This window comes from Canis lupus, chromosome 11, assembly GCF_003254725.2.
Source record: "Canis lupus dingo isolate Sandy chromosome 11, ASM325472v2, whole genome shotgun sequence".
Taxonomy (NCBI): domain Eukaryota; kingdom Metazoa; phylum Chordata; class Mammalia; order Carnivora; family Canidae; genus Canis; species Canis lupus.
In genome coordinates, this window is record NC_064253.1 from 3,514,147 (window position 1) to 3,528,360 (window position 14,214).

The 14,214-nt window shown below is 50.7% G+C and overlaps 1 protein-coding gene across 2 annotated transcripts; it reads left to right on the forward strand.

Moving 5' to 3' along the window:
- Window positions 1–9,606: 9,606 nt before the first annotated feature.
- On the forward strand, window positions 9,607–13,921 carry NHP2 (NHP2 ribonucleoprotein). Of its 2 annotated transcripts, XM_049115961.1 has the most exons (5): window positions 9,607–9,746; window positions 10,473–10,714; window positions 10,797–10,866; window positions 12,887–12,992; window positions 13,569–13,921. In XM_049115961.1, exons 2-5 carry the CDS (start codon window positions 10,555–10,557, stop codon window positions 13,692–13,694), a joined length of 462 nt encoding a protein of 153 aa, XP_048971918.1. In that variant the 5' UTR covers window positions 9,607–9,746; window positions 10,473–10,554; the 3' UTR covers window positions 13,695–13,921. The 2 variants fall into 2 exon arrangements, with proteins under 2 accessions (XP_048971918.1, XP_025302446.1); XM_025446661.3 differs by lacking the exons at window positions 9,607–9,746; window positions 12,887–12,992 and having other exon boundaries at window positions 10,414–10,714.
- The last annotated feature ends 293 nt before the right edge of the window (window positions 13,922–14,214 follow it).

The window sequence follows — 14,214 nt, forward strand, 5'->3', positions numbered from 1 at the left end:
CTTTCCAACCTGGATAATCCATGACAGTGCCACATACTCACAGGAGTGATAGCCCAGTGGACTCCCAGGTCCTGGGAATTAGGGCAGGACCTCTCTCAGGGCCCACTCTAGAAATTCTGTCTACCCCATTTGCCCTCTTCCCCACCCCCACGCCCAGGCTCAAAGTCCTGCTGCTCCTACATATTGCTCACATGGATTCTCTAAGCTCCAGCCTCATGGCCACCACCCTGGGCTCCCCTCATGGCTCAACCGGTCTCTGAAGTAGATCCCTCACCCTCATTTTTCTTCTCCTGCCCCAGGCTCCATTGCCCACTCCCCTCTTTTCCCATGGTGGCCGAATGATCTTCCACATGCACAAAGCTATCTGGCTTACTCCCCAGTTTATTTTATTATTTTGTTTGGTTTATGTATTTTTAAAGATTTTATTTATTTGAGAGCGAGAGAGAGAGAGAGAGAGAGAGAGAGGGAGGGAGCAAGGGAGGAAGAGAGAATCTCAAGCAGACTCCATGCTAAGCAGAGCCTGACATGGGGCTTGATCTCACAACCCTGAAATCATGACCTGAGCTGAATGAAATCAAGAGTTGGTTGCTCACCCAACTGAGCTATCCAGGCACCCTTTTTTGTGGTTGAAACAAACAACCACAAAAGGGTTTTAAGTAATCACTATGCCCAACATGGATTCAAACTTAGGACCCCCCAGATCAAGAGTCCCATCCATGCTCTTTCAACTGAGCAGCCAGGTGCCCCTGTTTATTTTTTTTTTTTTCAGTAAACTGTACCCCCCATGTGGGGCTCAAACTCACAACCCCAAGATCAAGAGTCCCATGCTTTTCCAACTGAGCCAGCCAGGTGCACTTGCTCCCCAATTTAAGCTCCTGCAATGCCTTCCTCTCCAGTAAGCTTGAGACAAAACCAATAAAGTTCATTCACTCCAGTTTTTTCTGAGCATTGACTCCCTGCCAGGTATGCCCTTCTGGAGCTTTCTGTTATAACACAACAGATCCCAGCAAAGAGCAAGGCTGCAGTGAGCACTGAGGGTGGCCATCCCAAAGGGCCCTGCCTCACCACCCCCCTCCCAGTTCCTCACCTCCAGGCATCCCCAGCTCCCCACCCACCACACCCAGCAGGTCTCAGTAGGGAGCCCTGTCTCCCAGATCCCTTCCCAGGTTCCAGTTCTACCTTCTCCCAGCTCTTAGGAACCTCTGGGGAGGCAAGGACTGTTTCACTCTAGTTCACTATCACTCTCTCCAATGCCTGGCACAGACTTTGACACACTCCAGGTGCTCAGTACATTTTCTAGAATTAATGCAAAGTCCAAGATGAGATCTGAGATCCAAAACCTCCTCAGCAACCCCTCTACTCCTGAAGGTTTGCCAAGTGCCCTGTCACTGATGGCTCCAAGAACTCCAGCTGTTCAGCCCTTCTAGCCCCTGGCCTGGCCCTAGCTGTGGACTGCAGGTGGAGCCCAGGACAGTGCTGCTTGGGGATCAGCTATTTACGGAACAGAACTCACTCCATGGCCTGCAGTCTGGCAGGCATGCCAATGTTGATGCCAGGAGGCCGTGTTAAAAGGGCACAAGAACAGAAGATGTGCCCATGAGCTCATGCTCCAGAATTCTATTAAGCTGTGGGTGGCAGCATGGTGCCATGCAAAGGGAGCAGGTTTGGTACCCTCCAACACACCCAGTTACAGCCCACCAAGCTTTACCAAAACAGGAGAGTAAACTCCAGAGAAGAGTCTCCAGCAGAGGAGAAATTCTGGAAGTGTGCAAAGCCCATGGCAGATGAAGGCCTTGGTGAGAAAGAAGTGCAGCCCAGGACAGGCTGCAGGAGGCCACGGAGGAGAACCACCCCAAGTGACACCCAGAGGCACCAGGATGGTGGAAGTGAGAGTCAGAACTGAAACAGGGAGACAGGATGCCTGGGTGGTTCAGTGGTTGAGTGTCTATCTGCCTTTGGCTCAGGATGTGATGCCGTGGTCCTGGGATTGAGTCTCACATCAGGCTCCCCACAGGGAGCCTGCTTCTCCAGAACTCTGCCTTTGTCTCTGCCTCTTTCTCTGTCTCTCATGAGTAAATAAGTAATATCTCAAAAAAAAAAAAAAAAAGAAAGAAAGAAAAGAAAAAAGAACTGAAACAGGGTGACACCCCTCCCCAACCCTACCTCTTCCTCCAGGCAGCCCTGGACCAAAAAAAAAAAAAAAGACCTATCTGAGAAAAGCACAGTTTTATTAAAAAAATTATTTTACTTATTTATGAGAGACACAGAGAAAAGCAAGAGACACAGAGGGAGAAGCAGGCTCCCTGCAGGGACCCTGATGGACTGGATCCCAGAACCCCAGGATCATGACCTGAGGTGAAGGCAGATGCTCAATCACTGAGCCACCCGGGCGCCCGGAGAAAAGCACACTTTTGACCAGTGTTGGTGGCCTGGAGTCAAGCCTGCTTCAGGTTCTGATTAGAGCTTAGGGGTGGATGACAGCCTCAGCAGCCACCCCTTCCCCACCACCAGCAGGAGCCACAGCCCACAGCCCAGGTCATGCCCCTCCCCCCTGCTCATGCTCTCTCTCTCAAATAAAATCTTTTTAATTTATGTATTTATTTATTTATTTTAGAGAGAATGAGAGAGCACACATGTGTGGGGGAGGGGCAGAGGGAAAAAGAAGCCAACTCCTGGCTATGCAGGGCTCGATCATGACCTGAGCCCAAATCAAGAGTCAGACACTTAACTGACTGAGCCACCCAGGTGCCTCTAAATAAAAATCTGGAAAGGAAAAGGGAACAGGAAAGGAAGAGGAAGAGGAAGAGGAAGAGGAAGAGGAAGAGGAAAGGAAAGGAAAGGAAAGGAAAGGAAAGGAAAGGAAAGGAAAGGAAAAGAGAGGAGAGGAGAAAGGAAAGGAGAGAGGAGAGGAAAAGGGGAGAGGGGAGGAGGAGGAGGGAGAAGAGAGGAGAGGAGAGAAAGGAGAGGGAAGGAGAGAAAGGAGAGGAAAGGAGAGAGGAGGGAGGAGAGGGGAGGGGGGAGGAAAGAGGAAGGAGGGGGAGGGGAGGAGAGGGGAGGAGAGAAAAGGGGAAAAGAGAGGAGGGAGGAAGGAGGAGGAGAGGGGAAAGGGAAGGGGGACGAGAGGAGAGAAGGAGAAGAAATAGGACCTCTACAGATGCAATCAAGTCAAGAAGAGATTGTTAGGATGGGTCCTAATCCCATCTGACCCGTGTTCTTAGCAGAAGAGGAAAACACCATGGGAAGGCAGAGGTACAGCAAGAACGCCCTGTGAGGATGGAGGCAGAGGTGGGAGTGACACGTCTACAAGCCAAGGCACACCAGGGCCTGGCGGCAATTCTAGAAGCTAAGAGAAAAGCATGGAACAGATGTTCCTCTAGAGCTTTCAGAGAGAGCCTGCCCCTGCTGATACTTTGCTTTCAGACTTCTCATCTCTAGAATAAAATTAGTGCTGTTTTAAGCGCCCCCTGGTTTGTGGTACGTTATTAGGGGAGCCCTAGAAAACTATTATACCCAGTCTGTTCCCAGTCTCTGCTTGCTGACCAGATGAATACATCCCACTCCCTGCCACTCCCCGCAGCCCTGCCCCCCTCTTCTGGCAATCTATCCTGGAGAGAAAAAGGAGAAATGAGGGAGGCTCACCCCTCATATTGGGCGGGTGCAGGACAATACAGATGGAACCCCCAACCCCCTCTCCCTGCTCTTAAAATGAGGGACCTGCATGCAAGTACATGGATCCCCCAAGCTAGATGTCCACACTCTGTCCATGACCCACCCACCCACACCTCGACCACCCTTCAAATCTACAGGGACAGCTGTCCCTCAGAAGAGTAGATTGGGGGAGAGGGCTGAGCAGGTCCTGCTGACAGACACAGGGCCAACCTGCCAGGGAGTTCCTGTAGCTGGCGGACTGGGGGTGCAGATAGGTCCTACGGATTTCCTCAGCCTGGCCCTCTATAGCTCAGCCCCAGAAGGGAACCTCCAGACAGCCAGCAGAAACCTGTCAGCAGCCTGGGGGCTTTCCTCATCCAAGTATCTCATTCAATCTTTATCTGATTTTAAAGACAAAACAAAACAAACAAAAAAACCCAGAAGCACAGTAAGGTTAAACAATTTGCCCAGGGGTAAAAAGCTGATAAACTGTCTACCTGGGATTCAAACCCTGACCTGTTTGATTCCCAGACCCTCCCTCTCTCCCCATATCTAGCCTTTCCCCAGGCTTGGTTTTAAACTAGTGAACTGCCAAAGCCCCAGTAGATACCAAAAATAGTTCAAAAACAGATTAAAGACAATGAGCAAACATTATTACAACCATCAAAACAGTTTAGTAGTGCCCAAAAACATATTAGAGCCTTGTAGACAACGGAGATATTTTAAATGAACGCATGGCAAGTGTAAGAATTCAGTAAATGGTATCAGGACAATAGCTCAGCCATCTGGAAGAAAGTCAAGCTGGAGCTCTCTTTTGTTCCTAACATCATATTAAACCTGATGGATCAAACATTTTCATATAAACACTGACACCACAAAAGCACTAAAAACTTTCCTTAAAGCACTAAAAGCTTTTCTAAAGCGGTAAGAGACAACCTTATAGAAAAAGTGGACAAGAATAGAACACAAATGAGCTATAGAAATATGAAATCTCCAGCTTCCCTGAGAACTAAAGAAATGCAAATGAAAACAAGACACCATTTGTCCCTACTGGATCACCACCAACCTTCTTCCCTCTCAAAAAAGTTGCTAAAATCCTGTCTTGGCAAGGGCTGGCGAGACACCATTCAGAGCAATTGTAAATCGTGCCTCTTTAGATAATAACCGGATAATATTGCAGATATCAAGATTGTAAATGTTAGGGATCCCTGGGTGGCGCAGCGGTTTGGCGCCTGCCTTTGGCCCAGGGCGCGATCCTGGAGACCCGGGATCGAATCCCACGTCGGGCTCCCGGTGCATGGAGCCTGCTTCTCCCTCTGCCTGTGTCTCTGCCCCTCTCTCTCTCTGTGACTATAATAAATAAATAAATAATTAATTAAAAAAAAAAAAAAGATTGTAAATGTTAGGAATTTATCCTGGACAGACTCACAAAAGTACCAAAGGTATGATATTCATTGCAAACTCACTCAAAATAGTAAAAACACTAAAAAAAACAAACTAAAGGGGATGCCTGGGTGACTCAGTGTGTTAAGCATCTGCCTTTGCCTCAGGTCACGATTCCGGGGTTCCAGCCCCACATCCCCACATCAGGCCCTGTGCTCAGTGGGAAGTCTGCTTTTCCCTCACCCTTTGTTGTTGTTGTGGATTTTGTTTTTTTTTTTTTAAGATTTTTATTTATTTACTCATGAGAGAGAGAGGCAGAGACAGAGGGAAGCAGGCTCCACGCAGGGAGCCTGATGGGGGACTCGATTCCAGGACCCCAGGACCACAACCTGAGCGGAGGCAGACACTCAACCGCTGAGCCACTGAGGCATCTCTCCCTTTCCCTCTGTTGTATCTCGTGCTCTAGCTCCCTCTCAAACAAATAAAAGTAAAACCTTAAAAAGTAATAATAAAAACAAAAGTCCATTGGTAGGGACTGCTGAAATAAAGTATGGAAATCCACACACTGTGATGTGATGGAGATATTAAAAGAATAAGAATTATCTCTACGGTGGACATAGAAACATTTCCCAAGATACATTAACAAGTGGAAATAAACTGCCAGAACAGTATAGCATATTGTTATTTTAAAAAGAGAATTCATGTTATTTTATTATTTATTTAATTTAAAAAAATTAACTCTATGCCCAACATGGGGCTGGAACTCATGACCTTGAGATCAAGAGTCCTATTCTCTACCGACTGAGCCAGGCAGGTGCCCCTACATTATATTATTTAACATACATAAACAAACACATGTACACATGTGTACATAAAAAACTTAATAGTGAATACTTCCAAAGAGTTTTTTTTTTTTTTTTAAGGTTTTATTTATTTGATAGAGAGAGAGCTTGCATGCACCAAGTGGGGGGGGGGGGGTGGAGGAAGAGGGAGAAGCAGCCAGACCTGTGGCTCCATCCCAGGACCCCAGTATCTTGACCTGAGCCAAAGGCAGATGCTTACCGCCCAGGCGCCCCCCTCTGGAGAGTTTAAATGGAAGGAATAGGAATTAGGAAGAATGTTTAACTCTTCAGCCACCTGAAAAAAATTTTTTAACATTATCACCTTTAAAATATCACATTTCAAATTCCAAAGCCCAAATCCAGACCCTAAAGAAACGTGTCCTTCTCAAGAGCCACGCTGACTTTTCTAAGGTCCCAGATCCCAAACAGTTGTTTCTGAGGAAGGGTCCAACCTCCAGAATCCTACTTACTGCCTCTCTTAGCATCTGGCCCCAAAATCTCAAGCTTTGTTTCTGGGGAGACACCAACCCGTCACTAAGAAAACCAGGCTGGGATGTAGGTTTCCCTCAATCATCTTGACAGATACTGACCATACTAGGACTGAGATCCTGGCCTATAAAACTAAAGCAGAGTTCCAATAAATTGTGTCAGCTATATCTACTATGTTGTTATCTTTTACTTGAACGTCAGGTCCCAAAGTAAGCATCCAGCCTGATAAATAAAAGGTCAATTAAAAAAGTCATCCTCAGGGCACCTGGGTGACTCAGTGGTTGAGAGATGGCCTTCGGCTCAGGGTGTGATCATGGGGTCCTGAGATCAAGTCCTGCATCAGAGAGCCTTCTTGTCCCTCTGCCTGTGTCTCTGCCTCTCTCTGTGTCTCTCATGAATAAATAAATAAAATATTTATAAATAAATAAAGGAGCAAAGGATCTGAGTAGACATTTCTCCAAAGGAATGCAAATAGCTTACTGCAAGGAAGGTTGCTCAGGATCATTAGCCATCAGGGAAATGCAAATTAAAACCACAGCCAGGTTCAATTTCACAAGGACTGGAATTACTACAATAAAAATGTCAGATAACATCAAGTGTTGGTAAGAAGGCGGGGAAATTGGAATGCTGGTACTTTGTGGCTAGGAGCATAAAACAGTACAGCCGCTTTGGGAAACAGCCTGATGGTTCCCCCCCAAAAAGCTAAAGAGAGCCAAGAATGCTAGTGCTAGGTGTATACCCAAGAGAATTGAAAACATATGCCCACATGAAAAGTAGCAGCCCTATTCCCAGTAGCCAAAAGGTAGAAACAATCCAATCATTCATTAATGAATGGATAAAATGCAGAAAACCCATGTAACAGAATGCGATGTAATAATAGACATGCTGACAACATGGATGGACCTTGAAAACGTGATGTACTCAATGATTCCCATTTGATGGAATGTCCGGGACAGGGACACTACTTTCTATAGAAACAGAAATTAAATTAGGGGTTGCTTAGGGCTGGGGAGGCTGTGGGGGTCAGAGGGTGATAGCCACAGGATGCAGGGGTTTTTATTGAAGGGATGAACATATCTTCGAATTGACTGTGGTGATGTCTGCACGATTCACTAACTATACAAAAAACATCGATTTGTACACTTTAAATAGGCAACCAGCATGGGATGGGAATTTTATCAGAACTAAAAAACAAACAAACAAAAAAAACAAACAACAACAACCTCCCCAACATTTCAGACGATGGGACTTTAGTCCATCTGGGTCAAACTTTCTCACTTTATTAGACAAAGTGCTGAAGCCTAGAGTTTAAATGAGTTAACAAAGGTTGCTTGTTCTTCAGAGCCCTGGTCCATTAGGCATAGCCAGATGGTCTCACTCAGTCTACACTGCTTCAAGTGAGCTCAAGTAGCCATTCGAAAAAAATCAGTTAAGTCACATATGCCACTTCAGATCCAGCCTAGAGGTCTGAGCTGGGCTTTAAAAATGCACGTGTAAGGACGCCTCGGTGGCTCAGTGGTTGAGCATCTGCCTTCAGCTCAGGGCATGATCCTGGGGTCCTGGGATGGACCCCCGTATCAGACTCCTGGAAGGAAGCCTGCTTCTCCCTCTGCCTATGTCTCTGTGTCTTTCATGAATAAATAAATAAAATCTTTTTTAAAAATGCGTGATGTAGTTTACTGAGGACATATCACACGACACAAGCAGAGTGTAAGCTTGCAGACAAGTGGACCTGGATTGAGATGTAGCTCTGTGTGAGCTGGACAGAGCTATTTACTCCGTGGGCCTCCATAAATGGTGAGTAATAAAAAAAAATATAAAAAAAAAAAATGGTGAGTAATAAAGGCATTCTTTGTGAGCAACGGATGAAATACCCCGAGTAATGTACTTGGTGCATAAACGTTTACTTCCTTCCTCCTGCCAATCAGAACTGAGAGGCTTTCAACAACTGAGACTTTGGTCAACACATTTATTGGAATCAGGTTTTTTGAGGATGAAATTCTCCATAAGGACGCAGTCCATCCTGTCCCATGCATACATGTGGCAGTACTTGGCCCCTCTGTGACCTGACACTTTATGGGGGGGGGGGTCCTACAAGGCTTTAAAAGTTGACAGGAACACCACTCAGAGACAAGACTAGAAGAGCACCTTTCAGGGGCACCTGGGCGGCCTAGTTAAGCATCTGATCTTTCATGATCCCAGAATCCTGGGATGGAGCCCCACTTTAGGCTCTCTGCTCAGTGGGGAACCTGCTTCTCCCTCTTCCTCTCTGCCTGCTTCTGCTCACTCATGCTCTCTCTCTCCGTCAAATAAATTAATCTTAAAAAAAAAAAAAAAAGGCGGGGGCGGGGGTGGGGGTGGGGAATGCCTGGTGGCTCAGTGGTTGAGCGTCTGCCTCTGGCTCAGTGTGATCTCAGGGTCCTGGGATGAGTCCCGCGTGGGGTTCCCCACAGGGAGCCTGCTTCTCCCTCTGCCTCTCTCTGTCTCTCTCATGAATAAATAAATTCAGCCTTTGAAAAAAGGTTTAAAAAAAAGAAAGGAAAAGCACCCTTCAGAGCCCTGCAGTTCTGTGTTCAGGGAAGCCCACGGAGCAGCTCTCACAGCTTCAGGACGGCTTCCCCAGGAAGGCAAGAATTGCTACTACTGGACCTACAGGGGTACAGCAGAGTCGTAGGCAGGAAAGTACCGGCCGCAAAGCTTCAGGCAGGGGCTATCTTTTCTCAAGAAACTCCAAAGTGAAAACATTTATAAAAGATCATTATCCTGTTATGTTGTGCGTACCATTTTGCTTACTTTCAAACTATTTTTTCATTGTTTATATAACATATTTTCATTGTTCAACTGATTTATGTTTCTATTTATGAAAACTGCTTGGGGTCTAAGGTTAGGATGGCCGGCATCTTGATTTTTGCTATTCTAATGGAAAATACAAAAAACTGACCTTGCCACCTGAGTGGCTCAGTCGGTGAAGTGGCTGCCTTTGGCTCAGGTCATGATCCCGGGGGGGGGGGGGGGGGGGGGGGTCCTGGGCTCCCTGCTCAATGGAAGCCTGGTTCTCCCTCTCGTGCTATCCCTTCTTGTGCTCTCTCTGTCAAATAAATAAATAAACAAATAATTTTTAAAATTGACTTGATTTTTATTGAATGACTACACTTGGTGACAGAGTGAAAAGTTTAATTTTTTAAGTTGGCTTAACTAACCTGTGCTCCCACGGGTCACCTGACACTTCCAAAGTTCCACTTACCGGCCTATTCTGCTACCTTACCAGTTTCCGGCCTACCGCCTCCTGATCCACGGCAATCAATCTGTAGCAATCGTCGAATTACCATCCAGCCGGCGTTCCAGGAAGCGGGGGAGGTCAGCGGGAAGGCCAGATCACCCCAGGTGGGCCCGCCCCCAGCCCAGCGTCCGCGTCCCCCGACGCCCTGAGGATAGCTGCAGAGCCGCCGCCCACCGCGCCCCAGGTCCCAGCCTCCGGGCCGGCGCGCCCAGGGGCCCCGGGGGAGGGGGCGCTCGCTCTCCCCCCACGCGCCCCGCCGGGGTCACGGCCGGGCAGCGGTAGGAACCGGGAGGAAACAAAGGGGGAGGGGAAGTCCGTGGAGGTCGACGGGGACCGCAGTTTCAGGGAAGGGGGCGGGGGAGTCGGTCCCGGGTGACTTCCGAGCGGGCGGCCGACTGAGCGGAGACACGCCCAGGGAGCGGGGCGACGGGGAGAACGAGCGAGGCATCGTGCTAGCGCGGGGGCCTCTGCAGCGCCCGGCTCTGCCCGGACCGCGGGAGGACCAGACTCCGAGGAGCCCAGGAACCCACTTTCTTCCCTTTCGCAGGCCCCGCCCCTCGCGGGGGTCCGGTCCCCTCGGGCGTGGTTACGCCCCGCAGACCCCGCCCCCTCCACCACCCCCGGAGCCGGCGACGCGGAGCCCTCCCCCGGCCTAAGCCCGCGTCCGCGTCCCTTCCCGCCCGCCCGGGCCCCGCCCCCCAGCCGAGGCCCCCGCCCCCAGCCGAGGCCCCGCCCCTCCGCGGTCCGCGTTTAAAGCGCCGCGGGACGACGATTGGTTGGAGTCGGAGACGTCGTTTCCTCGTTGGCTAAGGTACGGCCGCTTCCCGCAGTACCGGACGACCCGGAAGTGATTCCTGAGGCCCGGGCCACGTGGGTTTGCCGCGCGGGGAGCCGGTTTCCGTGGCCGCCGCGATGACCAAAATAAAGGCGGATCCCGACGCGCCGGAGGCTCAGGCGGAGGCGTGCCTCGGGGAGCGCACTTACCACGAGCTGCTGGTGAACCTGAATCCCATCGCGCAGCCACTGGCCTCTCGCCGTCTCACGCGGAAGCTCTACAAGTGCATCAAGAAAGGTGTGGCCGGCGCGGTGGCCGGTGGTGGCGCGGGGGCGGGCCGAGGCTCCCCGGCCTCCGGCTGACTCTTCTGTCGTTGCAGCCGTGAAGCAGAAACAGATTCGGCGCGGGGTGAAGGAGGTACAGAAGTTTATCAACAAAGGCGAGAAAGGGTAAGGCCCCCCTCCTGCCGGACTTTGCATTTCTGGGTGGTCGCATGGGCATCTCCAATGCTTGGCGGCCCGCCCCCGGGACACGAGGTGATCAGGCAGTCGGTGAGCTCCCTCCGGTACTGCCCGCCGGCAGACAGCATCGCGTCACTTCCAAGAGCTGGGAGGAGCCCCACCGGGACAGTGAGATCCGGGGAAGGGAAGGGAAGGGAAGGGAATCAGCCAGCTCACGTCGGGTAGAGCCCAGCCTCACTCACTCGTAGACTTTTCAGGCACGGTGCTATAGGGAGACAGTGACTTTAACCAAAGACGCACAAAATCAAAGGTCCTGAGACAACTGTGAGGGGATGTGCAGGGTGCGATGAGAATTGACTTCATTACATCTTTCTCCCTCTCAGGCCAGACAGTAAGCGCTTTTCATTTTTATTTATTTTTTAAAAAGATTTTTATTTATTCATTCATGAGAGACACACAGAAAGAGAGAGAGAGAGAAGCAGAGACACAGGCAGAGGGAGAAGCAGGCTCCACGCAGGGAGTCTGATGCGGGACTCGATCCCGGGACTCCAGGATCGTGCCCTGGGCCAAAGGCAGGCGCTAAACCGCTGAGCCACCCAGGGATCCCAGTAAGCGCTTTTTAGAACAAGATAAAGCCTCTCAGTGCTTTTTCTGTTGGGGTGCTTGAGAGAAAAATAGTGCTGGTGCCGGGTATGTGTGTGTTTGTGTGTGCGATGCTCTGCAGTAAATCTGACCTGGGAGAGTGGTGGACAGAAGTATTACCCTCCCGTGGCCTTTGTGAGCCATGGTGAATTTGTGTTTTTTTTTTTTTTTTTTTTTTTTTTATGATACTCACAGAGAGAGAGAGAGAGAGAGGCAGAGACACAGGCAGAGGGAGAAGCAGGCTCCATGCAGGGAGCCTGATGTGGGATTCAATCCCGGGTCTCCAGGATCGCGTCCTGGGCCAAAGGCAGGCGCCAAACCGCTGCACCACCCAGGGATCCCTCTAGACTAGTTCTTAAGGTGCTTTTTTGGCAGGTGACCCCCCTCTGCCCCGCCCCCAGCAGAACTGTCAAATAGGCAGATGGCTGCACAGATTTGGGGCCTGGAAGGGAGAGGCCAGGCAGGAAAGAACAAATTTGGGAGTTATCAGCACACAGATGGCATCTGACGCCGTGGCTGAGGCTCAGGTCGGTCAGGGATCAGCGTGTGAGGACAGCACCAGCACTGAATGGCCCCTCCAAGGAATGGGTGCTGGTGGAGGAGAGCCTGGAAGACCAAAGGAAAACTAGGAGTGTGGGCCGCAGTACTTTGAACTAAGAGCTCTTTACTTGAGTTTGCCGCCCACCTACCCTGAGAGAACGCTTTTCCTTGGTGTCTTCAGGACTCCCAAGGCCCTTGTCCCAGAGCCCTGATACCTTGCCAGCTATGAGTCCTACCTGAGGGTTCTCTGGCAAGCCTTCATTAGTTCCCTGTCCTTCTTGGACCACGCTCATGCTTCCCAGCCTGGCACTTGAGGCCCCTGCCAGGGTCTCTGGCCTCATCCCTATCCAGGATTCCAGAGCCACCCCAGGCCCCCCTCAGCCAGCTCCTGGGTATGTGCTGCCATTCTGATTCTGTCTCAAACGCTTCCCTCCACCTCCAGAGCTCTGCCACAGGCTGCCTGACACCTTCATTCAGCTTTCTGATCTAGTGTCCCCTCCTGGTTCCTTTTTTCATTCTCCTAGGAGAGCTGAGCTCTGAACTCCTTGGTGTCACTCCCGTACCTCACTTGTCCCAGTGGAATCTCACTTGTCACACTGTGTGACATTTACTTATTTGCCAGAAACTAAAGGCATTACCTCCCCAGAGGAAGTGCTCGCCAAACACATTTGCACGCACTCTCGGAAAGCAGGAGATTCACACCTGGAGTCCATGACGGCTGGGGCCATCTTGTCCATCCCTATTTGGAGGCCCAGTCCACAGGTACCACATTGGACTGAAAGAGGGAATGGGCAAGTTAGAAGTGACAGTATTTCTCTCAATTCAGGATCATGGTTTTGGCAGGGGACACATTGCCCATTGAGGTATACTGCCATCTCCCAGTTATGTGTGAGGACCGGAATTTGCCCTACGTCTATATTCCCTCTAAGACGGTAAGAACATATGAGCCCCCCTTCCTGATCTTGGGGAGCACTGGAGGAGGGGTTCTGTGGGAGCAGGCCACAGTGGGAAAGAGTGCAAGCTTGGGAGTTGAGACAGACACTGATGGACCTTTGGCTTGGCTGGTTCCTGGTTCAGACTCCTCGGAAACTGGGAATTCCCACCCTATGGACCGTGGGAATGAAAAAGTAGGTGTGCGTGGACGTGCCCTGTCAGTGAAGATGCTGTGCCTCTCTCTATCAGCCCTGTCAGGTGGTTGCAGTACTTGGGGGAGAGGGGGCTGCTCAAGGGACCTGTGGTTGGCCTTATCCTCACGCAGGGACCAGAACACTGACCCAGCCTAGAGAGGCAGGCTCCGTGGGGCGGAAGCCCATTCATGCTTGCTTTGTGGCTGTGTAGGCCCAGTGTTGCCAGACCATGCTTGAAAGCTGGCAGAGTTGAAATGATGGTGTAACATGGACCAAACAGCACGTGTCTGTGGGCTGGTCAGGGGTTTGTGACTCCCTGGCATACAGGTCATGCAGCCTTTTTCCCACACAGCCCTTTTTTTTTCCCTCCCTCCCCCACAGGACCTGGGTGCTGCCGCTGGCTCCAAGCGTCCCACCTGCGTGATCATGGTCAAGCCCCATGAGGAGTACCAGGAGGCTTACGACGAGTGCCTGGAGGAGGTGCAAGCCTTGCCCCCACCCATGTGAAGGGTTCAGGCACCTGCTCTGGAAGCTGCTGCCCTGGCAGTGGGCCAGCTGGCTGCCCTGCCGCTGTCTGTGCTCTGCTCGCACATCACTCTGGGCCCCTGTGGCCTGTCCTCTTCCCAGGCAGTTCTGCCAGCTTTTTCATTAAAGGAATGCCGGCGTCTTCTGTTGAGCATCAACGCAGATAGCTCTGAGAATGTAATGTGGGGGAAGTAAATGCTAAGACTAAAGTGTGGTGAGCCTGTGGGTGTTTTTTTCCAGCAGCAGCAGCTGCTTGGTAAGGCCAAGGAGGTGGTGGGCAGAAGACAGTGGAAGCAGCCTTTCTTACCAGAGAACCTGGAGGACTCAGAGGGTGTTCAGTGCTACTGCTGGGCTGCCAGGGCCGCCGTCAGACCAGAGCTGCGAACAGACTCTGCTGCCACCCCCAGCTTCCGCTTCCCATGGTAGGTCGGTGCTGCAGGATAAGGCTGCTGCATCAGACCCTTTGCATGAAAAGCCTGCGGCCCCTGTGTTGGAGATACCC